Source organism: Mustela nigripes, chromosome 2 (assembly GCF_022355385.1).
Source record: "Mustela nigripes isolate SB6536 chromosome 2, MUSNIG.SB6536, whole genome shotgun sequence".
In the NCBI taxonomy this organism is placed as follows: domain Eukaryota; kingdom Metazoa; phylum Chordata; class Mammalia; order Carnivora; family Mustelidae; genus Mustela; species Mustela nigripes.
Genome location: NC_081558.1, coordinates 14,177,926 through 14,203,861, shown reverse-complemented (window position 1 = coordinate 14,203,861; position 25,936 = coordinate 14,177,926). Strand labels below are relative to the sequence as shown.

At 59.0% G+C, this 25,936-nt stretch overlaps 2 protein-coding genes across 3 annotated transcripts in view; both read left to right on the top strand.

Moving 5' to 3' along the window:
* The window catches only part of ELL (elongation factor for RNA polymerase II), a 75,199-nt gene extending 55,544 nt beyond the window's left edge, over positions 1–19,655 (top strand). The window contains exons 5-12 of the mRNA XM_059389441.1: positions 2,007–2,281; positions 5,732–5,856; positions 9,968–10,064; positions 11,194–11,668; positions 14,953–15,019; positions 15,283–15,454; positions 16,622–16,666; positions 17,314–19,655. Coding sequence (XP_059245424.1) covers positions 2,007–2,281; positions 5,732–5,856; positions 9,968–10,064; positions 11,194–11,668; positions 14,953–15,019; positions 15,283–15,454; positions 16,622–16,666; positions 17,314–17,430 — 1,373 coding nt within the window. The 3' untranslated portion in view covers positions 17,431–19,655. The remainder of the gene's footprint in view (positions 1–2,006; positions 2,282–5,731; positions 5,857–9,967; positions 10,065–11,193; positions 11,669–14,952; positions 15,020–15,282; positions 15,455–16,621; positions 16,667–17,313) is intronic.
* A 407-nt stretch (positions 19,656–20,062) lies between these two features.
* ISYNA1 (inositol-3-phosphate synthase 1) lies at positions 20,063–25,827 on the top strand. Of its 2 annotated transcripts, XM_059389439.1 has the most exons (12): positions 20,063–20,229; positions 22,011–22,058; positions 22,742–22,870; positions 23,019–23,180; positions 23,484–23,616; positions 23,724–23,917; positions 24,146–24,295; positions 24,379–24,594; positions 24,726–24,890; positions 24,985–25,098; positions 25,172–25,389; positions 25,528–25,827. In XM_059389439.1, the coding sequence occupies exons 1-12, from the start codon at positions 20,083–20,085 to the stop codon at positions 25,727–25,729; spliced, it is 1,878 nt and encodes a 625-aa protein (XP_059245422.1). In that variant the 5' UTR covers positions 20,063–20,082; the 3' UTR covers positions 25,730–25,827. The 2 variants fall into 2 exon arrangements, with proteins under 2 accessions (XP_059245422.1, XP_059245423.1); XM_059389440.1 differs by lacking the exons at positions 20,063–20,229; positions 22,011–22,058 and adding an exon at positions 22,542–22,635.
* Positions 25,828–25,936: the final 109 nt, after the last annotated feature.

The window sequence follows — 25,936 nt, the reverse complement described above, 5'->3', positions numbered from 1 at the left end:
TGGGGAGCAGGAGAGACTCAGGGCCTGTCCTGGCCAGGAGCTGGAGGTATGGGTTGATGGGTATGGCCCCAAGCAGGGTGAGCCAGGTCGTTGTTGGATCAAAAAGGAAGGTCCCATTACACTGGATGAGTCAGCTGGGGGCTATGACATCTGTTCATTGCCCAGTTTGGATAAGAGCCCCAAGAACTCTAGGAATTCCAAATCCACAGGCCCCTCTCCTACGCTCTGGCCTCAGGGATCTCTACCCGTCAGAGAGATAGTGCTCCTTGAAGGTTGCGGTTTATCCTCCTCTAGTGGCCACCCCTGCCCTCACCTGCCTGCCCAACTCTTCCCCAAGACCAACACGGCCAGTGGCAAGGTGCACATGGCGAGAGGTACCCTGTGGCAAAAGGCCTGCTGCTGGGTTGGTGTCAGTGAGGGGCTATCGGGTCGCACCTGGGAAGGAGATGTGTTGACCCCCTGCTGGATGAGAAGCCCCTGGCAGTGCATCATCTGTTTGGAAACAGTTTTGGTGAAGTTGAGACACCCCCAGTGTGGAGAGTGTGTTTACTTAGGAAGCTCTGTGGCTGCTTTAGGCTTCCTAGCACCTAGGCATGGACAAATGCACGAGTCATCAGGATTCAAGGCCAGAAGGAAGGGTGTTAGGCCTGAGGGAGACACGAGGTGGCTTACAGCAAATGGCTTTGGGGGCTTTTTTTAGGTAGGAGGATTTCAAAGACCCCACCCCCCAAAGGAACACGTGATTTCACTGGCTTGGCGGTGGGATTGACTGTGGACAAAACCCCAGACGTCCTTGCAGGAGTCTGTGCTGCCAGTGAACGCTGCATCCGGGCGGACGTGGCTATGCCTGCTGAGGGAGCCTATGCTCTGGGGTGTGAGCCACTGCTGGGGACAGAGCCCACCCCCCACCCCCCAGAACCTCAGCCAGAATCCCAGCATGCTTCCCCTGCCTGCTGTCACCTTGATGTGCAAACATGAACGTGCTTACACATATTCATAAATTTCTGGTCCTTTAGCCTAAAACTGGGACAGAAATGTGGCTTCTTTGGTCACTGAGGGTACAGCAAGAGTTTTGCAGTGGTTTCGGTTCTGGTGGAAACACTTATCTCCTGGCCTCTGAAGACAGACATGCATGTCCCACTGTGTCAGGCCTCTCGCTGACCCTAAGCCTGACCCTGAGGATTCTGAATGCATTTCTTCCTGTGTTAATTTGACAAATGAGATTTAAGGGATGAGAACAAAAACAACAAAAAGAAGTCCTCATGGAGAGCTTTCTGGCCCAAGTTCATGAGGCATGCACCGCCTGCCCTTGGCCATGCATGTTCCTCAGGGGTGATGCCGCTGTCCAGAGTGGAGTTCACAGTTTCTGAGCCGAGGCCCCTCCATCCAGAGCAGAGCTGGAGTCTGTTTGCTCTGAAAGGGTGGGGGGATCTGGCTGCTGCCCCTGGGACTCTGAGCATAGCCATGTCTGCCCAAGAAGTGCCTGATGGGGCTGCAGCCAGGGAGCTGCTCTTACCCTGGCATCTCCAGAGAAGCTACCCAAGCGGCCCGATGCCTTTGTTCAGTCCTCCTTTTTCATAAAAGTGAATGGGGGATCCTGTGGGGCCAGCACAGTGCTGTGATGTGTAGGCTCTGGGGATACCTGTCTCTGACCATTCAGGAACCCTACTCTTTTTACTTTTGGCCCCTTCTCCCTGTAGTGGTTGGACTGCCCATGATGAAGTACATTCTGTCTCCTGTAGCTCCCGCTTCTGACGCTGGGGGCCCTGTAAGCCCCTGCTGAGCTGTGTGCGGTCAGCAGGTGGTGCTCTCAGCTGTCCTGGGTCTCCACTGAGCCACCCAGGCAGGGCCTAGCTCAGACTGCCTTCCCCTGGGGCTGGCGGCCATGGGTGGGCATCCTCGCATTCGTTCAGAACTTGGCATCCGCCCCAGGCAGAGGGACACTGAGGGATACCCCCTCACCCCCTCACCCCCTCACATCCCTAATGCCTTGGCTCTTGTTGCAGGCAAGAAGGTTCAGTTTCGGAAACCAGCCCCGGGGGCCACGGACGCTGTCCCCTCCCGGAAGCGGGCGACCCCCATCAACCTGGCCAGTGCCATCAAGAAGAGCAATGTTGGTGGCATTAGCGGGGGCAGTGGGGTGTCTCAGAGGCCCTTTCGCGACCGGGTGCTTCACCTCCTGGCGCTGAGGCCCTACCGGAAGGCCGAGCTGTTGCTGCGGCTGCAGAAGGATGGCCTGGCCCAGGCGGACAAGGATGCGCTGGATGGCCTCCTCCAGCAGGTTCGTGCTTGCCCGGGGCCAGGTTGAGGGTCCAGTCAGCCTTGAGTGGCTTCTGCACCGGGTCTGGACACAGGGTGGCTTGGGAAGGGCCCTTCCCGGGGTCTCTTCCAGGACTGTCAGCCTGCCTCAGAGCCTCGGCCTTCTCGGTTAGGACATGCTTAGGGCTGTCACGGACATGTCCCTGGTTGTGGTGCTTGCTGTCCAGTGGCCTTGAGGTTGGTCAGCGTGAGGTCAGCACCCTAGTCTGCACGATCTGCGAACACACAGGCAGCAGGCACAGCACACAGGATCCTGGACATCAGTTGCCCAGTTGTTGTAGAGTCCAGAGAAGCCTGGGTAACCTCAGAGCTCAGCCTCCTCAGTCAGGCAGCTTCCCTGCCACTCGACAGCCGCAGCCCTGGGCAAGGGGCTTCACTTGTGGACCCTTGGGCTGCTGTGTGTGGCCACAGCTTGACTGCAGCACCACGGGGTGAGAGGCTGAGCTGTGGGGGGAACGCGATGTCAGCAGATGGAGCCTGCTATTACGGAAGAGCTCAGGCCTCGGAGCAAGAGCTGTAGGCCTGGCCGCTTCCCCTACGCCCTTCCCTGTCTCCCAGAGCCTGTGGAGGGAGCTGGAGGACCCCTGGGAAGGTGAACAGCTTGTTCTGGCCTCGCCACGTCAGCTGGACCATGCAGCTGCCTCGGGGCCCTGCCAAGAGGTTCACTTGGCTGGCAGTGGACAGTCCTGTCCTGTGGAGGAGGCATGGTTGAACCTCGAGGGGTTCTGTCCTCCAGCTCACTTGCCCCCCTTACATCCTGCCTCAGATGCTCTGGGCGTGCAGACAGTGCAAAATTCACATACTGTGATAATGAGTAGTTGTGTTTGAAGATGAGCTATGGGGCTCACTGCCCCTTGTCACTGGGACTCTGGCTTCAGGGGCGCCACTTGCCGGGAAACTCTGGATATGGCCTCTTGTTTTAAGGGTGCGTGTGAAGGCAGGAGGGAGGTGGGCAGAGGGAGAGAGAATTCTAAGCAGGCTCCATGTCCAGCATGGAGCCCAACACGGGGTTCGGGCTCAATCTCATGACCCTGAGATCATGATGAAATCAGGAGTCAGCTGCCTGACCAACTGAGCCACCCAGGTGCCCCTGGATTTGACCTCTTGAGCCACTCTCCCCCGCCCGGAGTAGTGCAGGTGAGGACCAAGCTGCGCAGTTCTCCCTCTGAGCATACGGGTCGGCTCAAGGCCTGTTTAGAAGATAGACGTGTAGCTTCACAGCTCAGAAGTTTTCTTTGGCAGAGGGGCCTGTCAAAGCATCCAGAAAGCTCCAGAACCAGGAATGATGTTCTGAGGGGGTTGGTTTCCTTGGAAGGTCACAGGTGTCAGCCTTATCCGTGGGAACTCAAAGGAGGCACAGTGGAGGCCCTTCCCCTAGGCTGGAACTCGGAGAGAATGAGGCAGGGCTGGCAAAATGCCGGGTCTTTAGACGTGAGCCAGCATTGTCCCCGGGTGTGCTGTAGCCCACACTGCTGGCCGGTCAGGCTGCCATCAGCCCCTACTGTAGCATTCTTGGAAGTGGCCCTTGCTCCCATCATCCTCTCTCACCCTGTTTGTGCCCAGAATAAAGAAGAAGCACATGAGCCCCTCAAATGCAGAATGTGGAACTTGGCTGACCAAGCACACAGTTAACATCTGAGATTTACCCTCTGAGCAACCCTCAAGTGCAGCCAGCAGGCCAGGCTCGGTTTTTGAAGAGCTGGGGATCTGTTGGTACTGATGTCATTCTGCCTGGGGTGCCTGCTTTTCTAACCTCTGAGATGCTGCCGTTGCTCCCAGCCCTTGCCTGGGATCAGAAAGGCCCCGTGCTGGGCTCCGGCTTCTCTGGTTGATTCGAATTCAGCAGCCTTCTGTGGGGCAGCTTATCTGGTGTCTGTGGGCAGAACATCCCCCCTTGTGTACTCTGTTTTCTTCTGAATGGCCCCGTCTGCTTTGTGCTTCTGTATTTACTACCCAGCATGTCCTTCCTGGGGGCTGGGTGCAGTAGCAGGACCCCAACAGCTTGAGGAAGGGGAAGGTCTTAGGGGATACTGTGGGCTGGTCATTTCCAGCCCCCCCACCCCAAGGGATCAGGGATTCTGATGAGCAGCACAGATGAAATCACACTCTTCAAAGGCACCTTCTCTCTTCCTTCTATAAGAACATCTGTCTCCGGTGCTGGCAGGGCCTCAGAGAAGCCTGGAGGCTCATCCTCTGTTGGGGGGTGAGTGTGGATGGGTGGGTGGCTCTTCTGGGGAGCATTTTAGCAAACTGCATCAAGAGCTGTAAAAATGTTCAGAGCCGTTGACCCACTCATCCCAGTTCTGGGAAGCTGGCTGAAGGAAACCGTCACCAGCGTGGGAGAACCTGCACACAGTGGTGTCTGTTTAAGCTACAGAGAAACTGGAAATGGCATCCAGTGCAGATGCTTGGTGGAATATTACTCAGCCATTAAAAAAAATGCTCCTTGTGGAAACCCTTGTGACCTGGAGTCCCGTTAGAAGCCCGTGGTAGTGAAAACGGCTGCTGTCACACCAGCTCCCCCGCAGTTGCGTGCTGTGGGCCCAGCGAGGCTGGCACAGGGGCTCCCGCTTGGGAGTGGGACCTGAACTTCTTCAAGTGCCCTTAAGATCGACGTTCTGAGTCCATCTTTGCCATCTTGGAGACAAGCTCGGCCATAGTTAATCAGCCTGAGCAGGGCTAGCTGGCTGCGGGGAAGATGGACTTAGCCTGGTCCCTGGGGGCCCCAGCTCCCCGACCTGCTGCCATCTCTGCCACTGGAGTGCATGTCCAAGAGGGGGTGTCCGTCTCTTCAGACTGCTCTACTGGAATAACATAAACTGGGAAGCTTATGAACAACAGATGTTTACTCCTTGCAGTTCTGGAGGCTGGGAAGTCTTACAGTCAAGGCACCATAAAATTGGGTGATTGCTGAAGACCCCCTTCCCGGTTCACAGACTGTCTTCTCACGGTGTTACCACATGGCAGGGGTTGGGAGGGAGCTTCTGGAGTCTCTTTTACAGGGACACTGGTCCCATTCATGAGGGCTCCACCCTGATGACCTGATCACCTCCCAGAGGCCCCACCTCCTAATATCTCATTTTGGGTGCTGAGATTTAACATGAATTTTGGTAAGACGAAAACCTTCAGTCCATAACAGGGGAGGCCGGTGCTGGGGTCCTGGGAGTGTAGACGGCAGCCCCGCCTGCTTTGGAGCCGAAGTGTCTTCCAGCAGCTGTAAGACCTGGGTGTCAGGACCTGGTGTTCGGATCCTTTTGCAACCTCAGGCTTGTTGCCCCAGTGTGCAGGGGATTGGGGGAGTGCTGTCCTCTTTCCCCTTGTGTGTCTCTGCCCCCCAGCCTCCATCACCTACTTTCAGTAACTTCTGCCTCTCCTAGGCTTCCAGCAAGGTGATCCTGTCTCTGTCTTACAGGTGGCCAACGTGAATGCCAAGGATGGTACGTGCACATTGAAAGACTGTGTATATAAGGACGTGCAGAAGGACTGGCCTGGCTACTCGGAAGGGGACCAGCAGCTGTTGAAGCGGATGCTTGTCCGGTAATGCCACCTCCCGTGCCTGGGCATGTCCCCCCACCCTGGTTCTGGGACAGATAGCATCCTGAGGGAGCTAGGGTGGCCTTGTATGGTCCTGAAGGTCATAGGGCCCTTGAGCAGGATGGAGGGGATCTGTGGAGACTCTCTGGCATCTTTCCCACTACCTGGGACACCTCAGGGCCGGGCCAGCACCTGCTGAGTGGAGTGAAGGGTGCAAGTCACGCACCAGAGCCCCATAGTGCCCACACAGGACGCTTCGGTCCGCTCTGCTTGTTCCACGCTTCCTTTCCTGTCAAGCGCCCTTCCAAAATCTGCGCAGCCCCACAGGCTTGAGCTACAGGCCGCCTCCTCTTTAAAAGAACCTCCCAAGAACTTGAAGCAGAGAGAAACAAAGCAAAACAAAACTCCCCACAGGCGTGATTAAGTAGCATTAATTAAACACATTCCCTTTCAGATTAATTGGGACCCAAGGTCAGGAGTGGCCTTGGTGGCTCCAGGGAAGAGTGGTTAAGTAGGCCCCTGCCTGGCTCAGGCGAGCAGTTAATGATTTCCTTCTCTGCCGATGCCTGACGGGAGCGCAGGCTGTGAAGCGCCACTCGGAACTGGCTGATAGACTAATTAGTCTTTAAATGATTTCTCAGGGACTTGAGTTATTTATGTGGTTGTGGTTTTTTTTTTTTTTTTTTTTTTTTTTTTTTTTAAGCTCGGCTTTTTAAAGCAGTAATTGCATGTAGACTTGGGGCAACTCTAGGTGAACCCGGAGTTCCTCCTCAGCCCTGCAGCGCACTCCTCCCCAAACCAGTACCTGCTTCCAAACTAGCCTGGGGTCACCGCTCCGACTGTCCAAAGGTCATGGGGGGCTTGAGGAGCTGTTCTCAGCAGAAGACCGCTCCCACCCCCATCCTCTTTCTGGCGTTTCCTGTTGCCACAGCTAAACGCGCCTGGCGTTGGTTCTGTCACCTACAGGTGTTTTAATCCATCAGACATTTTTGGACAGAGTCTGGTGTTGAATTGGTCAAATTTACCCACTGAAGTGCTTTGAGGTGACAAGGCGTGCATTAGGGACACTGCAAGGCTATTCCTGCCCTCCCTTCAGAGTCTCTTGCTGGGTAGCTGCTTTTCTCAAAACCCAAGGGCCTTGGCCGCACAGAGTGCTCCAGAAGGAGCATGGCCGAGACCAAGTAGCCTTGTTGTGTGTTGGTGTGTAGGTGGGGTCAGTAGGAATCTCGGCTCTGGAGCTTTGTCATTCCGGGCTCCTCCTCCCTGTTCCTTCCTGCTCCGCTGAGTGAGCTGCCGGGCCTTGTGTGAACCCAGGGCGCTCAGCCTTCACCTGGACCAGCAAGGCCAGTACCGGGGCCCTGCTTGGGGATCAGCCGTGCCAGAAACCACTTGTTGCCAGCAGCACCTGCTGTCCTTGGAAGCTTGGTCCGGTTGGTGTGCAAAGGTCACCGTCGGCATCCTCGATGCCAGCAACCGCACTGAAGGTTACCCAGCCACCCGTCTACACACTTTTTTCCTTCAGTTTAGGTTGTTCCCTCCCTGAAGAAAACCCAATTTATAGCAGTTCTTGAAGCCTCGCAGCAAAAAGGAAAAATAAGGCCTTGGGGTATTTCTGTCGCTGAGGATTAGTATCACCCAGAAGCTGGGCTGCCTCCTTTTCCTACAGCTTGTTCAAAATCATACCTGACCTAAGTATGCTGATGCTTCCAGGGTTAGCCTGGGCCCCTGAGGCTCGGCTCTACGTGGACACCTGCTGCCACCACCATTTTGATTCTTCCTCTGTGTTTCTGTTTCCCGTGTGTGGGGCTGCTGGGGCCCGTCCTGTCCCGGGTGTTCCAGGGCACTGCGAGGCCTCAGCAGCCGTGCCCAGCCCTGTAGTCACTTTCCTTGTGTCTATCTTTCATGCCAAGGCCATACTGTGTTGACTATTATGGCTTTGGAGTAGATCTTGAAATCTGGGATTGTGAGGCCTCCAGCCTTGTTCTTCTTTCTCACAATTCAGTGGTGTGAATTACATTTTCAGTGTTGTACAGCTGCTACCTGTACTAGTTCCAGAACACGTGCCCCAAAATGGAACCCCAAATGTCAGCAGATACTCCCGCGCCCCCTCCCCCCAGCCCCTGGCAGCCATGAATCTTTCGGTCTCTGTGGATTTGCCTGTTCTGGATGTTTCCTATCAATGGGATCTTTGGGACTTTGGGATTTTTGGCCTTTTGTGACTGCCTTCTATCTGTGTACGGTTAGGGTTCACATAGGCCATAACATGTATCAGAGCTTCGTTCCTTTACTTGCGCTGTGTGGGGACCTGGTGCACGTGGAGATCCGCCACAGTTGTCTGTCTGCTGATGGGGCCATCTCCGCCTCCCGGCATGGGAGTCCGGGGTCCTGTGAACATTTGTGTACGAGAATCTGTATGGACATGGATTCTCCATTCTCTCCAGGAGGAGTGGAATTGAGGTTTTTGCGAAACTGCCAGACTTTTTTCCACAACGTCTCCCGCTCTAGCGACACACACAGAGGTTTCTAGTTTCCCCCACTTTCTTACCAACACTTGTTCCTTTTTTTTTTTTTTTAAAGATTTTATTTATTTATTTGACAGTCAGAGATCACAAGTAGGCAGAAAGGCAGGCAGAGAGAGAGAGAGGAGGAAGCAGGCTCCCTGCGGAGCAGAGAGCCCGATGTGGGGCTCGATCCCAGGACCCTGGGATCATGACCTGAGCCGAAAGCAGAGGCTTAACCCACTGAGCCACCCAGGCACCCCCCCAACACTTGTTCTTTTCCGTTCTTGTTTTGTTTTATTCCAGCCCTCCTAGTGGGTGTGAGGTAATATCCCCTTGTGGTTCTGACTTTCATTTTCCTGATGACCAAACACGTGTACTTGTTCGTGTGCTTATTGGCCATTTGTTTATCATCTTTGGAGAAATTCTATTCAAGTACTTTGTCTTTCTGGGGATACTGAGGCTGGTGTTTCTATAGTGGATTTAAAGTTTTCATTTGCTTAGAGAGTCTCTCTTTGCTTTCAGATGCTTTCTCTTGTCTCTTTTGGACTCTGACATTTGTTACCTGGAGGCCTCGGTGCAGCCCTTCAAGGCTTTGCTGTGTGGCTCTGTCCCCTCAGGAGGGCTGCCGAGCTTTCTCCGCACCCCCCGTGGGCCCCTCTGTTTCCTCAGTCTCCTAAGGCCACACCTCTGTCCATCCCATGGTCCAGGTGTGGCTAGAGCAGCCTGACCTCCTAGGACACTGTGGGTTCCTTCCCCACAGCCCCAGAGCAGAGCAGGGACAGTCCTGCAGGAGTCCCTTCTGTGAGGTCTCTGAGCCTCTGAGCTCCGGGCCGGGGGGTGCTGTGGCTTGGGGCCCCATGTCTGCTTTCAGCATTAGATCGTGCTGCTCTCTCCACGCACTGCACCGGGCTGGCTGTTGGGTTCCCGTGAGACTCACAGCCTCGGAATATGAGAGGGGATCAGAGGGCGGCCTCAAGCCAGGGTCCCTAGTGGGGCCTCCATCTGCCCTTTGAGTGTCACGGTGTCTCTTTTCTGGTCCCTGGCTGCACTGTTGTGCTCGGGTACCGGTAGGCTGGTGACTGCCCCTGTCATCCTTGAGGAGACACTGTCATGTTGGCTCTCAGGAAGGTGGGACCTGAATCCAGGAGTCCTTCCTGTGAGGCTAGGGCATCACAGTCCCCTGCAGCATCTTCTAAGGTTTCTGCAGTAAGCATTGTTAGGATGAATTATTGCTTTTAAAAGGAGGGGTCGGTGCTCAAGTGTGCCCAGCTTCCACAGGGACATAGCACAGAGCTTGAATATCCAGTTAGTTTTACTCGGGTCTCTGGTCTCCACAGTAACAGGTGTCTGGGTGAGCGGGCGGCCCACTGAGCCTTCTCTAGGCACACAGGACTCCGGGTGGGCCATCCTCCAGGCTGTGGGTGAGCCTGGGGGGCGGGGGTGTTCGGACTGCTCTCTGCCCGCCATGCCCTGAGGTACTCCATGTACTTGGCCCTGCTCTGGTTCATTGGGACAGCGGGCCCACCCTGAATCACTCTTGTAGGAGACACAGTGTGGCATCAACGGGAAGGCAGGTTGTGGGGCCGTACAGCTACCCCGCCTCTCCTCTGTAGGAAGCTGTGTCAGCCACAGAGTGCCGTTGGCCTGCCCGGAGACCCTGCTGCAGCCAGTCCTCCCAGGGAACATGGAAACTCGGCCTCACCCCCTCAGGTAGGAGCAGTGGGCCAGGCTGGGACAAGGCGCGGTGGCCGTGAGGGAGGAGGGTGGGCAAGGGGCCCATGGGCCAGGCCTGAGCTGTGTTAGGGCAGCCCATGAGGCCCTTCTTTCAGAGGCAGGTGTTTTCTTCGGTGAATGAGCAACTGCCCGACCTTCCCCAGACTGGGCCTGGGCCCTCCGTGCAGCTCCCTCGAATGTTTGTAGGTCTTGTGGCCAAGGGAGGGCAGGCTCCCGGATTGCCCTGAGCCCAGTGCTCTGTGTACAGCAGGCATGGCAAGTGCACTGGCCTCCCAGGGCTGTCATGAAGGATCCGTAGAATCGAGCAGGCCAGCTGCAGGTGCAGGGCCTTGTGAGCTGTGACCACTGCTGGTTCAGTCAGTAGTCAGGATGGGTGCTCAGGTGTCCCCACCTGTGCGCTCTGGCTCGTGAGTCCTTCACCCTAAGTCCCTTATTTCCCCCTTTCCCAGCGTATGTCCAAGGCCCTGAATCCTCCTCGTGGAGAGGTCAGGTCTGTGCCTGACCTGGCCCTGGGCCAAAGTAGAGGGCTGACAGCCTCCTTACCCTGTTCCCCCACCGATGGTGGCCCCGCCACCTTGCTCTCTAGTCATTTCCCAGGGTCTGGGAGATCCGTGGTCTGGCCTCGTCTCACATGCCTCAGCGTTCTCACTTGTGGAGTAAGGCTGCGCCTGCACCGTGTCACAGGGTGTCCCTTGGGGATGCAAGTAGTCTTGGGTCTGGTGGGGGGGGGTGTCCCAGCCTGAGGGGCTGCTGTGTGTCCTTCAGACTTGGTCCTTTCACCATCCCTATCATCCAGAGATGACGCCGAATACTGCCAAGTTTCAGAGCAGTCTGTAGAGACGGCCCTTCTTGACTGCTCAGCTGGCTAGTTCCATGATGCTGCCCTTCCTTGGCTCTGTCCTCAGGGTGAGCTGAGCCTAGGTTAGCAAAAGGCTGGTTCATTTCTGGGTATGCCCCCTTGTGGCCAGAGTGGGCCTTGCAGTTAGGCCCCAGGTTTCCTAGGGCCTCCTGAGCTCAGGGCCTGTTGCTCCCCACCTACTCCTCAGGAGACATCTGTGGCTCCAGACACAGTCTCCCTTTTAAATTTGTTTCCCTACCGTTGCAGAAACGATCACAGCCTCCTGACTTCACCGACTCCCTGGTCAGCAAGAAAACCAGGATATCACATTTTACCCAGAGAGCTCAGCCTGCCATCAATGGGAAGCTGAGTGCACCCCACGGCCGTGAGGCCCTGCTGCCCACTCCAGGCCCACTAGCTGGCTCAGACGCCCACCTGCCCCCACGGTTGGAGCCCCCGAGGACCCATGACCCTCTAGCTGACGTCAGCAATGACCTGGGTCACAGTGGCCGGGACTGTGAGCACGGGGAAGTGGCCGCACCGGCCCCGACTACGTGCCTCAGCTTGCCCCTGCTGACGGACTGTGCCCAGCCCAGCAGGCCCCATGGTGGCTTATCACGCAGCAAATCCAAGAAGAAGTCCAAGAAGCACAAAGACAAGGAGAGAGCAGCTGAGGATAGACACCGGGCCCGGTTGCCAGACCACATGCCCAGCCCCCTAGGAGCCCCACCAGATGCCCCGGGTATGTACCAGGAGGCAGGCCTGGGATGGGGGACTCTGTAGGAGGACAGTGCCAGGAGCCTGAGCTCCAGCCTACCCCCACCATTGCCCAGAGAGGGACTCTACCACCGGAAGAGCCCCATAGTGGTATGCCCTGCACATTCAGTTTCTTTGTGCCATGTGTTTGGTTGTTTGTTTTTTAGGATTTTATTTATTTATTTGAAAAAAAAGTGAGAAAGAGAGCATGAGCGGGGTTGGGAGCGGTTAGAGAAGCAGACTCCCCGCTGAACAGGGAGCCCAATGTGGAGCTCGACCCCAGGACCCCGACAGCATGACCTGAGCCGAAGATAGACATTTAACCAACTGAGCCACCCCGGCGCACCCATGCCCAGTGTTTTTTTTTGTTTTTTTAAGATTTTTTGTTTATTCACTAAAGAGAGAGGCAGAGAGAGCCCAGGCAGGAGAAGAGGCAGAGAGAGGAAGAAGCAGATACCCTGTTGAGCTTAGAGCCCGATGTGGGGCGTGATCTGCAAAACTGGAGATCATGACCTGAGCTAAAGGCAGATGCTTAACCATCTGAGCCACCCGGGCGCCCCTGCACCCTGTGTTCTTATACAAGGTTGTCTGTGAAGGTCCCAGCGGTCTCAGCCCTGCTGTGTGTCAGGCCAGTGCTGGGAGCACAGAGCCTCTGACCTGGGGCCTGTGGGAGGAGACAGTCCACCCAGAGAGGAACTAGTTCCGGGCTCAGCTCTGGTTGCTGGGAGGTCCCAGACACTGAAAGGGAGCAGGGTGGAGCTGGGGTTCAAGGAAGGCAGTGGGGTGCAGGGCCTGGCTGGAGTGGGGCAGCACCTGGACTGCCACAGGCCTCATGTAGCCTGCTGACTGGCAAACATTCAGCACGTGGAGACTGGGTTTGGGAAGCTGTCCATAGAACAGCAGGCAATAGGAGTCAGAAGGAGGTCACAGAGTGGGAAGTCGAGAGATCTGGGATCACAGCAGCAGGATGAGAGGGGTGTGGGGCCAGCTGGAGCTGTGTGCTGAGCCAGAGAACCTTTGTGAGGCCCAGAGATACTGTGGAGGTATATGGACAGGCCGGACTTGGGGTGGGAGTAGGGATCTTCACCCTCAGAGCCTGGGCTACCTTGAGTTTGTAGCCCAGGGCTCCTGAGTGGAACAGCCCATGTTGCTGTTAACCTGATGGGCATGGCGTGGCCACAGAGCTGCGGCTGCAGACACTCCTGGCTGTGAAACTTGCTGCTGCTTTCAGATCAGTTCTCCCCAAAGGATCCACCCAGGAGGCATTCCTGGGGCAAGAACAGAGCTGCTTTCTCCTGAAGGCTTTTCAATGAGTTGTTCACCTGCTCTCCAGAAAGGCGTTTGCCAGCCCCTCCCTCTGGCTGGAGGGCAGGTGTTGGCAGCAGCGGGGTGGGGAGACAAGGCCTGGCTCCCCGGAGGTGGTCCTGTCTGGAGAGACAAACTCTGAGCAGGCCCAGCCAGGCAGCACGTCCTGTGCTAAATGGTGAAAGCAAAGACCCATGTTCCCCCAGCAGGGCCCGGGAAGGGAGGAGGACATGTGGCACTCAGCTGGCTTCAGATCCTGTCTAGGGCACATGGGCCTGGGCATCTTGTCCCCAGGTTAAGGTGGGAAAGTGAGATTTGGAATCAGCACACCAGGGAGTAGGGGGCCCAAGGAAGAGAGAAGGACAACTAAGGTACTAAAAGCAATGTTTTGTCCATCTGAATCTCCGTCTTCCAGGCGCCTCAAATGTAACAGGAATGGCCAAGCACAGAGGCCTACCGCCCTGTTCCCGGATGCCTTCTGGGACGTCCTCTGTGTGCTCTGCTGGTGGGGGCAGCCACACATGCTGGAACCACCCACCTTCCTTAACAATGGCATTGTTCTTTGTGCACCATGCCCCTCCCTCAGATGCGCTGGAGAAGGTTCCAGGGCAGCATGTGAGGAAGCTTCCTTGCATCTGTGTCTCATGTGGGAGGGACGGCATCAGTTGAACCCACTCCTCCGTGGGCCACCGTCCAGGCCCTGCACCACGCTCATCTCTGCCCCAGGCAGACGCAGCAGCCTGCACCTGTCCAGCGGATGGCTTTCCTTAGCCACCCCTGTGTGGATGCCAACCTGGACCTTGTAGCCCCAACTTGTGTTCCTCAGGGCTACCTGTCCCCCGTGCTACCGGTCCAGCTCTGGGTCCTCTGTCCATTCTCATGCCTGCTCCCTGCTCTTGCTCGGTCTGTCTCCCCCTCCTGCTGCCTCCGTGTGCCTTCCTGGGCAGGCTGGTGTGCTGGGTGGGGAGCCTTCTCCTAGTGGCACCCAGCCCCAGGGAAGCACAGGAGAAGCTGGTAGAAGGGGCAGGAGGCAGCTGCGGGGAGGGTTCCCTTTAGGCCCCAGCCCTGCCGTGGGAACCAGCTCAGTGGGTTTGGTGGGGGCTGAGCCCTGAGGTTTGCCTCAGGCTAGAGCTCGAAGGTGGCTTAAGTGCCAGGAGAATATGACCCTGAGCCTTGGTTTCTCTGTTTGTTCTCTCACCTGGTAAAGATTCAGAAGGGCTAAATGAGGCTGTGTTGACTGGGCCCACAAATGGCAGAACACTCTGGAAGGCGTAACTCACACAAAACATGTGTGGCAGAAGTATGGCCTAAGCTCTCACATGTGTGTTCATTGGGCTACAGCCCTGAGAGGTGGGAAACATGCGCTCCCTCCATTAGTGGGAGTCCCGGGGCACAGGGATTCCCGGGGGGGGTCCACTGCCCCTCTAGGGACACACGCTGTGTACTGACGACATGTGGCACAGTGACAGAATCTCTTCTACGCTGGGAAGAAAGGCCATTGGAAGGAAGCCCCTGGGAAGGCTACCTTGTAGTTCTGGTCAGCTGTGCCCCCAAGTGGCATGGACAATCCCATGTCCCACAGTCCCACCTCGTGGGCGGCCTGGGGTGCAGGCTGGAGCCAGGGCTCTCCCATGCAGCCCTCTGGCTCTGTCCGCTTGGCCAGAGGTGGGCAGGTGGGTTGCTTATCTCCAGAGTAATGGTCTTTGCCACGCAGTTCGCAGAGCCAGCGGTGTTGCTGACTAGCTCAGGCTCTGGGCCTGCAATGAACTTGTACTTGCTTGCAGCTCCTTGCTGAAAACCTGCACATGGCACCGTCATGCTCTCTGCACATGCTATGCTCGGCTGTGGTGCTGCCAGGTCCCGTGAGGCCCCCTAGGTGGCCCCTGACGGGCCTTCTCCCTGCCTCTGCCATCTGCTGCCCCTCCGTGTCCTTCAGACAACAGACCTTTTGATCTTTCTTTGTAGCTTTGAACGGGACCTGCAGCAGCTCAAGTGTCCCCACATCGACCTCAGAGACGCCCGACTACTTGCTGTGAGCACTTCCCTCGCTGGCCTAGCGCCTTCTCCCCACCCTGCCCTCTGCCCTGCGCTGCAGCTGGGCCTCTGGAGGACTTCCCCGGGGGCGGGGGTCGTCTTGGGCCACACAGCCTGTTCCAGGCCCAGGCTCCTCCTGGAGCCGGGCGGTTGCCCCTGACGTTGGCGCCCGGTGGGGCCAGGCGTGCAGCCAGGGGCACTCCAGCCTCTCCCCCCGCAGCCCCCTGAGCCCTGCCGGGCCCCTCTTTTCTGTCTCCTCAGAAAATATGCTACCATTTCCTCCTCGGAGCAGCGCCAGAGCTACAAGAACGACTTCAATGCAGAATACAGCGAGTACCGCGACCTGCACGCACGCATCGAGCAGATCACGCGGCGCTTCACGCAGCTGGACGCCCAGCTCCGGCAGCTCTCCCAGGGCTCCGAGGAATACGAGGTAGGTAGCGCCCCGGCCATGGCCCCCGGCCCCCCGCCCTGTTCCCTGCTCCCCACCCCTGGTGGGGTGTGCTAGTCCCTGCGCTCTGCACCCTGCCTGGGTAGGGTGGCAGGTTTCTCGTGGGTGCAGCCAAAGCCAAGACTTCCAACCCCACCGGTGGCCCCAGAGCCTGGCCACTACCTCTCCCAGGTGAGGAGGGCTGCCTCGCTCAGCCCGTGTTTCTCCCTGTCGCAGCCTGGCAGGCAGCTGTCCCTAGCTGCTGGTGTGCTTGGTCAGTCCTCCAGGGCTCTGCCATGGGAGTCCACGGGCTCTGGGGCCCGGCTCCACTTCCTGTGCAGTGGGGACACTGGAGACCGGCTCCACAGGCAGGAGATGGCCCCCCACCTGGGGAGTCTTGTTCAGAGCCCCTGAAACAGCCAGGACCTGTAGGGTTGGGTCTGCTGTGCAGCTCACAGCCCATCTGTGCTATCAGAGCCACAGGGCTGGGGCTGGAGAGTCCCTGTGGCTCCTCCCCCTCTGCTCAAGCTGACCCATGTTGGGAGCTCCCTGCTGGGAGGAGTGGGGGCAGTGCCGTTGGTCACTCCCCTCGGTCACTCCCCTCATGCCACCTTTCAGAGTTAGTCTGATTAATTAGGGTGTTGGGGTTGTGGGGACCTCTTTGGTTTCCAGAGGAAACAGCTCATAGTTGGAGGAGTGATGAGGGTTCCGAGGGTCTGGGACAGAGGAGTCCTGGGGTCTTGCTCTTCTCCCTCCTGTAGCCCCCACATGGACGTTCCTCAGTATCCCCCTGCACCCCCAGGTGGTGGGGGGGCTCTGCTCTTGGCCTTGAACAGTGGGCAGGCCAGCTGGGTGTGAGGGAAGGAGGCCACCCGGCCTGCTCTTAGCCTCCTCCCTCCCACTGCGTAGGCCACTGTGTTTGTCCCTGAGGCTGGGCCCCTGCCCCTCACTCCCCTGGCCCGGCTTCCTCCCCCACCTCCTGCCCTGCTCATCCTCCCCTCCCGCACCACCCCCAGCCCCAGCCTGGCTCTCTTTACTTTGTCAACTTCTCTCAGGCCTACTGTCTCAAGGCTGGTGGTGACTCTGCAGGTCACAGGTTATCAGACAAGCTCAGTCTGGGCCTCCTGCAGGCGAGAGCATTGTTCGCTTTCTCTTTTGTTTCTCCTCCAGACTACTCGGGGCCAGATTTTGCAGGAATATCGAAAAATCAAAAAGGTAAGTTTCCACCCCTTGTGGGGGGTGGGGTGGGGTCAGATGAAGATGGCTCAAGGTGAGCCACACTAGGGAAGGGCCTTGGCTAGGTCTCCAGTCCTCAGAGCAACTCCTGCCTCCCCCTCCCCCACCATTTACTGCTGAGAAGCTCAGCGCATCCCTTCCCTGGCAGCAAAACACCCTCCAGCACTCCCACTCCTCTGTGGGTGCAGCCCCCAGGCTCTTTCCAGCTCCCCACAAGGACAGGGGAGGAGCTGAAGCTCCCTGCCCCCCTGCAGCAGGAATGCACCTTCAGGGCTCTCTCAGTTCTTGCTCTGAAGGCCACTAGCTGTGGGTTCGCCATGTGTGTGCCCGTGTGCCAGGCCTCCAGTCCAGGAAGGAGACTTCCTGACAGTCTTGCCTCTGGCCGCCCTCATCCTGGCAGTGACTCTGTTTCCCAGGATGGGGCTTGGGGAGAGGCACCAGCCCAGGGCTCTGGCCTGAGGTAGAGCAAGGGTCCTCGTCCTTGCGTGGTAGGCGCTGGCCTGCAGGCAGGGGGGTGGGAGCCCAGGGCTGCCCGTAGGCTGGCACACGAGGCAGCACTTGGCCCTGCTGCGCTCTGGGACGCTGGCTGGTGGGGGATGTGGCTCAAGTCTGCCTCTCTCTTGCAGACCAACACCAACTACAGCCAGGAAAAGCACCGCTGCGAGTACCTGCACAGCAAGCTGGCCCACATCAAGAGGCTCATTGCCGAGTACGACCAGCGGCAGCTGCAGGCCTGGCCCTAGCCTGACGCCAGGGCGCCGGAGGTTCTGCGCGGCCTGCTGGGCCAGCTCCCCTTGCTGGGCTGACCCTTCTGGACAGCGGGGGAGTGGGGGGGCTGGGCGGGGGTGGGGGAGGCTACAGAGCGGAAAAAGAGATTTATTTAAAAAAATAAACACAAGGAAGACATGTTCATCTGAGCCAGCAACGCCGGCTTTCAGGGGAGCCCCCGCAGACTGCGGCCCTCAGCTCACCGAGGAAGGTGGGGTGGCCAGTGTCTCATCCCACGCCCCCAGCCCCCCACATCTCCTGGGGAGCCCCCACCCAGGATGGGCTCTTCAGGAGGCCCACCTCCTCTCCAGCCTGCAGCCCAAGGGGTTTCAGTGTCCCCCCCCCCTGGAAAGACTCCAAGGCCAGCCTGTCTGCCTTTTCTAGTTTTATACAAAGACAGCCACTTTTAGCTACTACTTAGGAGACTCGTCTATTTTTGTATGAGAGAGAAAGCATCTTTTCTAAACCTGTGCCTCCCCTCCTTGGATACCAGGGTCCAGATGCCGCCCTGTGTCCTGCCTGCAGTATTACAGATGCCATCGCAAAGTTCAGAGCTGTTCCTGAGGGCTGGGGGCCGGGGAGGGTGGGGCGCAGGGGCTGCTGCCGGCTGGGCTGGCCTCCCAGGCTGTCCTCCTGGGCTGGTGTCTGGCTGTGTTCCTGCCCTGGCCTCCCCAGCCTTCATGGCACCCCCAGGCCAGGACAGGGTTTCTGCTGTACCGGGGTGGAGGCCCGCCCAGGGCTATTTCAAGAACTCCAGCTGGCCCGGAGCAGCTGCGGGAGCAGAGCGGCTCTTGGCCCACCGGGCCTGCCCTGCTATTTCAGGCCCTCAGCTGTAGGGGGTCACTGGGGCTTTTCTGGGCTACGAGCTCACATTGCAAGAGCAGTGTCGGATTTTATTATGTTCTCAATTTCCCCCTTTGCTGCTGCTTTTCTTTTCGCGCTGAGACTGTGTGGTCTCCATGCTGTTGACCTCGCTCTGTCCCTCAGTCCGCTTGTGGATCTTGGGGTCATCTTAGCAGAGCCACCGCAGGCTTTGCACTCAGGGAGGAGCTGGGGGTCAGGGGGGTCGGGGGTCCCCCCACCCCCCCACCGAGAGCGAGCTTAGAAAATGTGCCCTGTCCGCCCACTCTGGGGGCATGGGCTCCATGGACACCATAATTGCTGCTTAGTAGCTGTGCCTAGTCCAGTGTCCCCCAGAGTGTTGGGGGACCATGCACACGCATGCACCTGTGTGTGCGTGCGTATGCACGTGTGTGTGTATGTGGGAGGGGACCCTGCCGGGTTGCAGTGGGGCCTGAGGCGTTTGTTCACATTCAGGGCCACAGTCCATGGAGCCACCAGGACTGGGGAGGCAGAGGGAGTGGCTGCAACCTGGAGCCTAGGGCTGGCAAGCTGGGGGGTGCTGGGGATGCGGCCGCCCACAGGAGTGAGGCAGGGAGAGCATGAGTGATCGGCAGGCAGGTCTGTTCTTCTAAGCCACAGGGAGGTCTCCTGCTGGCTTCCCAAAGAGCGGCGCCGAGTGGAGGCTCCCCTGCAGCGTGCCCGGCCCACTGGTGCCTTCCTGGGTGCCCCTGGGATGCCCAGAGCACCAAGGCAACTGATCCTTCATGTTTCAATAAGTGTTTTGTTTTTCATTTGGGATGGAGTGGGAGGGCTGAGCGGACCCCAGGGACCCCCGAGCTCCACATATAGCCGTGTCGTGTGCGCAGACTGTACCCAGCCGGACAGGCAGACTCGGGTGAAGGATTATTTAAGCAGGCTGCAGCCAGAGGGCTGACCCAGCCCTCTGCCCTGGGAACCAGTTCAAGGGACTCTAAGTTGAATTTCCTTTTTGTTGTTGGCTTTTTGTTGTTTTTTTGTTATTGTTGTTTTTCTCCTTTTAAGGAATTATGAAGCTAAAAAAAGTATTGTGCTTTGGGGGATGATGGACAAAAGTTCTAGCTGATTAAATATGGTCTAACTTATTGATATTGTGTCCCCCCCCCCTTTTAATATTGTACTGTGGAGAAAAACTATTTTGAGCCATGGAGTTGGTGTTTACAAGAACTTTTCACTTTTGCCAAAATGTTACGATTGAAAGGCATCTGCGTCTTCAGTTTCCTAATATTTTCTTAAAAGATCTAGTGTCCTTTTTGTACACTAAGCAGGTGAATGCTGATTTTTTCAACCTACAATAAATTTCACTGAACCGAACCCCGCAGCCCTAGGTGCTTGGGTGCATTTGTGTCTGTCCTAACCGGGGCCTCCTGGCCCCCTGTGGGGGTGGGCTGGGGTCGGGAGGAGACGGGGCGCTGGAGCAGCCGTGGTGTTGAGCAGGTATGAGGTGCGGGTTAGGGCGGGAGGCAGGGAGGCGGGCAGGTGGAGACTAGCCGAGACGCAGGGGCCTTGCTAATGCGAGGCATGAGGTCAGACTGCCTGGTCATAGGTAGGAAAGGATGAAGACAAGCTATGGGGCTAGTGGGGAGCCACGGTAGGTATAGGGGTTGGGCTGTGTCCTCAGGTGGTAGACCAGGTCCAGCAGGGGCCTTCCAAAGTGCCACAGCCCCCAGGAGTAGTAGGGACATATGGGGCCAGGGGAGTGCCCTTCCTTGGGGGTAAATGACCTGTGGGTGGGGAAAAGGGCAGTGATGGCGCTGTTTTATTGTTTCTTCCCACCAGGCCAGCTCGCAGGGGCTGCCCCTGTGCCCATGATGGGGATGGGGAGGCCAAGGCCCAGTGGGATTCCCCAGGCCCAGAATGCCAGCAGGGATGGCTGTCCTTGTCCCATGCTCCAGGTGAGGAGATGAAGGCAGGGGTCAGGGTCCTGCTTTTGAAGGACAGGGTGGGGGTGGGTGTTTATTTTAGAAAGGAAAAACAGACAAAGAATAATAAGCCTGGGATGAAAGGGGTCCAGGGGTCAGGGGCTCTGGGCCTTAGGCTTTTGGACAGCCCCGCTGGCTCCAGCCTTGGCCTGAGTTCTAAGGTGGCCTGGGAATCCAAGGGGCACAGGAGATAAGATCAGGCGGGCCTGTGGGGCAGGGTGTACCCTGCTCCCTGGGCAGCCTGGCTATCCGTCCTATCGGGATAACATCTCTATCCCCACAGTCCAGGGTCCAGGGCCAGTGTCTGCTTCTTTGTACCCTGTCATGCCTTAGCTTTGCTGTGGCCACGTGCTCCCCAGGTCCTTCACCAGACTCCCCTGCAGCCCCTCACGCTGCCCAGAGGCACCATGGCCATCACGCCCTGAGCGCACCTCAGCTGCAGGAGGTGCCCCCAGCATTCTGATCCCACGGCCCCTTCTATGTGCTAGGCTCTGCATGGGCACTGGCGCTTGGTGGACATAGCCCTGCCCCTGCCTTCAGTAGCCTGTGTTACGGTGGGGACAGGGATTCCCCCGTCCCTCCCAGGGAGCACAGTACCTCTGTGTCACACACCCAGGCAGTCCCTGCAATTGCTGTCCGGTGCCCCACTGACTGTTCTGTTTTCGCCCTTCTCCCGGCACCTCCCACAGGCTGCCCCGTGAATGCTGGGGCTCCCCAAGCCTGGGTCTTGGGGCCTTTCCAGTCTCTGCACATTCCCAGGTCACCTGGCACTTGGAGGCACAAGTGTCTTCCAGACCGCTGGCACCAACTGGATTTCAGTTCTTGGAGCTGGTAGCAGAGCCTGCAGGCTAAGGGCTCAGTCCCATGAGACCGCCCCCCCACTCCAGGCACCTGCCACAAGTCTCTGGCCACTGGCTATCAATCAGGTGTTCCCACGGCTCCCTCCTAGGTTTGCTCGAATGGCTTACAGCACTCAGGAGAACACTTCAGCCGCCAAACAGGAGGTAGATGCTGAAGGCAGGGTGTGGGGAATGTCACCGGGCGCCCATGCCCTTCTCCAGGTGTGCCCTCCCACATTTCCTGTGTTCGCTCAACCTGTGTGGTTTCGGGGTGTTTATGGAGGTTCCATTACATAGGTGTGATGAAATCGCCAGCCTTTGGTTGTTGCACTCCATCTCCGGCCAGAAACTAGGGACAAGACCCAAATACTTATTGCACAATATTCCCTGTCCCCAGACTGCTGCTCCCCCCATCCCACCTGGCCACCTTTTCACCTGCCCCTGAACCCATTCCCCCCAGGTTTTTGCATGGGCAGTTCTTCATGTATCTTGATAAAAGATGTGTCATGTCTCAAGACCCCTTCCAGCAACCACCTCTCCTAGGCAGCCTGCCCTGCCAGACCAACTTCCAGGTTGCCTCTGGCTTGGGGTGCCCCAGTCTACTTCCGGCTCCCCCACACTGGAGTCCCTTGAGGTTGAAGCTTGGAGCCCCCAACCCCCAAGGCCAGGCCCATGTTTCCTGCGAGTGTTCCCAACTATCCACCTTTTGGGTCAGCTCCAGTGGTGGAAACTTTCCAGCCGGAGGAGGCCGCTTGTTTTGGAAAGTTCCTGGGGGAGCCGCCCCCGCCCTCCCCGCCGGGTTCCCACGCTCCCTTATCACTGGGTGCTAGGGGGGCGCAGTGCTGTGCATGCCTTGCTCCTACCCAGCTGACCTCCTTGGTCCTGCCCCCTCCTCCCTTCCCCTCCTCTCCTCAGGGAACACTGGCCCCTCCAGCCTGGCTCCGCCAAGCCCTCCTGCTACAGGTAGGGAAACTGAGGCCTCGCAGTGCCCCCTCCAACACACCATGTGAGCCAGGTCGGGAGTGCCTGGTGGGTAGTACGGCTCAGGAAAGGGGAGGCGGAGGCGGCCTGGGCTGGAGGACTAAGCCCCGGCTCAGCCTTTGGCCCTAGCTTCCACAGCAGCATCTCAGACCCAGGTGCCCAGCCCCACCTCCTGCCTGGTGGCTGGGCCTGGCTCGCTCTCTCGCAGCCCTAATGTTCTCTTTTGTAAAATGAGGAAAAGTGGCCGTGCGCCCTAACTGGCTGTGATGCGAAGCGAGTCCACGCGCCTGATGCGGGTGGCCGGGTCTGTAGCCCACGTGGATGTCCCGCCGCACCCGGTGGGGCGGAAACCCAAGGGCAGGGATGGCTTGGGCCTGCGGGGCCTTGAACCCCAGACCTCCGAGTACTAGGCGGGCGCGCCCCTCCTCCCCGCGCGCCCCTCCTCCTTGGCGCGGGTGGGGTGAGGGGCGGGGCGTGGGCGGGGCTGTGGCTCTTTTCTCCGGAGTTCGCGCGCCCCGAGCCCTCGCCGACCGCCACTGTCCGAGTTGACTCCGCACCGGTGAGTGCGGCTCCAGGACGTGGTGCGGGCTCTCTGGGGACCGCGGTGGGCCCGGTCTGCCGGCTCTTGTGTCCCCGCTGACCTTCTGCCCACCCTGCGCCCCTAGCTCTCCGGGATGGAGGCCACAGCCAATTTCGTGGTCGAGAGCCCCGACGTGGTCTACAGCCCCGATACCATCGAGGCTCAGTACGAGTACCGGACAGCGTGTGTCAGCCGCGAGGGCAGCGTCCTCAAGGTAGGCAACGGACCCGGGCTGGAGGGTGGGAGCTGGGGGAACCTGGGAGCCGGGAGGGGACGGGAATTACCCAACGTCGAAGACTCTGCTCGGACAGTGAGGGAGGAAGGGCCTGTGACCACAGACTCACTGCACTGCCTGCCCCTAGGTATACCCCACGTCCACGCGCTTCACCTTTCGGACCGCTCGGCAGGTGCCCCGGCTTGGGGTCATGCTCGTCGGCTGGGGCGGGAACAACGGCTCCACGCTCACCGCCGCGGTGCTGGCCAACCGACTGCGCCTCTCCTGGCCCACGCGCACTGGCCGCAAGGTGGGGGGGTCGGGTGGGGCTCGGCCGGAGTCCCTGCAGGAGGGGGAAGGGCCTTTAGGGCGCGGAGCTCTACGAAGGAGACGACCCATGGGGACAGAGCCTAAAGTGCCCTCGTGCTGTCCTGGGTGTGTGTGTGGGGGGGGGGGGGGGGTCTCCAAAGGGGGAATGGCTTCTGCCTTGACTCGGAGCACAAAGCTGAGGCGCCCAGAAGAAAGGCGGAGCTTGAGGGTGCTAGGTGGGGCCGTGGGGGCTGGTGGTTCACGCCACGCCCCACCTCACCCCGCCCTGCCTGCCGCCCCCCAGGAGGCCAACTACTACGGCTCGCTGACGCAGGCGGGCACCGTTAGCCTGGGCTTGGACGCCGAGGGCCAGGAGGTGTTCGTGCCCTTCAGCTCACTGCTGCCCATGGTGGCACCCGACGACCTCGTGTTCGACGGTGGGCGGGGCCCTAGGCAGGGGGTTGGTGTGGGAGGCGGGGTCTGGAGGGGTCCATGTTCTGAGTTGGGCTGAGTTTGGGCGTGTGTCGTCCCCCGCCCCCCCCAGGCTGGGACATATCATCGCTGAACTTGGCTGAAGCAATGCGGCGCGCGCAGGTACTGGATTGGGGGCTGCAGGAGCAACTGTGGCCGCACCTGGAGGCGCTGCGCCCGCGGCCCTCTGTCTACATCCCCGAGTTCATCGCAGCTAACCAGAGTGTGCGCGCTGACAACCTCATACAGGGCACGCGCGCACAGCAGGTGCGGCCCTGCCCCAAGCCCTGTATCCCTTGCCACTTGTTGCTCTTTCCTTCCGAGCCTGAGTTACCACCCACCACCCCTCCCATTCCACGCCCCTCACCCCTTATTGGCCTTTGTCTCCTCATTCCCATTCTGAGGTTCCAGACCTCACTTTGTACTTGGGGAACTGAGTATCCCAGACCTCCCCAGGTCGAGGGTCCTGTACAATCCCTTTCCCTCCCCACCCAGCTGGAGCAGATCCGTAGGGACATCCGTGACTTCCGGTCCAGCGCTGGGCTAGACAAGGTCATCGTGCTGTGGACAGCGAATACTGAGCGCTTCTGCGAAGTGGTCCCTGGCCTCAATGACACCGCTGAGAACCTGCTGCGGACCATCCAGGTGGGTGCACCCAGGGTTGGAGAGAGGGGTCAGGACCCGTCCCAAAGGATCCCTCCCTGCTGATCCCCCGCCTGTGTCCACAGCTGGGCCTGGAGGTGTCGCCCTCCACTCTCTTCGCTGTGGCCAGCATCTTGGAGGGCTGCGCCTTCCTCAATGGGTCCCCACAGAACACACTGGTGCCCGGGGCACTTGAGCTCGCCCGGCAACGACGTGTCTTCGTGGGTGGTGATGACTTCAAGTCAGGCCAGACCAAGGTCAAGTCCGTGCTTGTGGACTTCCTCATAGGCTCTGGCCTCAAGGTGCGTGGGCCTGGGGGGTGCACAGCTCAGGAGCGGGGATGGGGTGGGCTGGACCCCAAGCACCAGGCTTGTGGCTGCGGGGCTTGTGGCCCTGGGGCCTGCAGCTGCTGTGGGGCCCCTTGTTCCCACAGACCATGTCCATCGTGAGCTACAACCACCTGGGCAACAACGATGGGCAGAACCTGTCAGCGCCGCCACAGTTCCGCTCCAAGGAGGTGTCCAAGAGCAGCGTGGTGGACGACATGGTGCAGAGCAACCCAGTGCTCTACAGGCCCGGCGAGGAGCCTGACCACTGCGTGCGTGGGCCATAGGCCTCTGGGGGGCCGGGGGCAGGGGGGAGCCCCTGGTGGAGCAGGGCAGGGCCCCCCGTGACCTCATGCTGCTCCCCAGGTGGTCATCAAGTACGTGCCATATGTTGGCGACAGCAAGCGCGCGCTGGACGAGTACACCTCGGAGCTGATGCTGGGCGGCACTAACACGCTGGTGCTGCACAACACGTGTGAGGTGCGGGGCCCGCCAGGGCGGGAGTGGGGCTGCCCACCGGCCCCACCTGCCTCCTAACCCACCGGCCCCGCAGGATTCCCTCCTGGCTGCGCCCATCATGCTGGACCTGGTGCTGCTGACCGAGCTGTGCCAGCGTGTGAGCTTCTGCACGGATGCCGACCCAGAGCCACAGGGCTTCCACTCAGTGCTGTCGCTGCTCAGCTTCCTGTTCAAGGCGCCGCTGGTGCCGCCGGGCAGCCCGGTAGTGAACGCGCTCTTCCGCCAGCGCAGCTGCATCGAGAATATCCTCAGGTGGGCCCTGGCTTTGAGGTCCCCATCAGAGGCCCGCACATCCGCTGGTTGCCTCGGCACAGGGACTGGAGGGCCTGGAGGCTTTGGGGACCCTGGCCTCGGAGTCCAGCCTCACTCAGTCCTGACCTTTTCCCCCAGGGCCTGTGTGGGGCTCCCGCCGCAGAACCACATGCTTCTGGAGCACAAGATGGAGCGCCCCGGGGTCAAGCGAGTGGGGCCTGTGGTAGCCACCTGCCCTGTGCCTTGCAAGAGAGGAGCGGCGCCCACTGCCCCCAATGGCTGTACGGGTGATGCCAATGGGCTCTCACAGGCTGACGCACCCCAGATGCCCACCACTTAAGGCCATGGCCATCCTCCCCCAAAACTCTTGCCCCACTGCCCCCTCAGGACCCAACCCTTCCAAGACCCCTGAAGACAATAAAGCCAGTGCCACTCTCAGCCACAGCATCATCTGTGGGTTCTGGGCGCCTGCGACCTAACCCTAGCCACCCCCCCAACTCCAGCCCCATCTCCCATCTTTCTCATGGTAGACTCCTACCTACCCTTC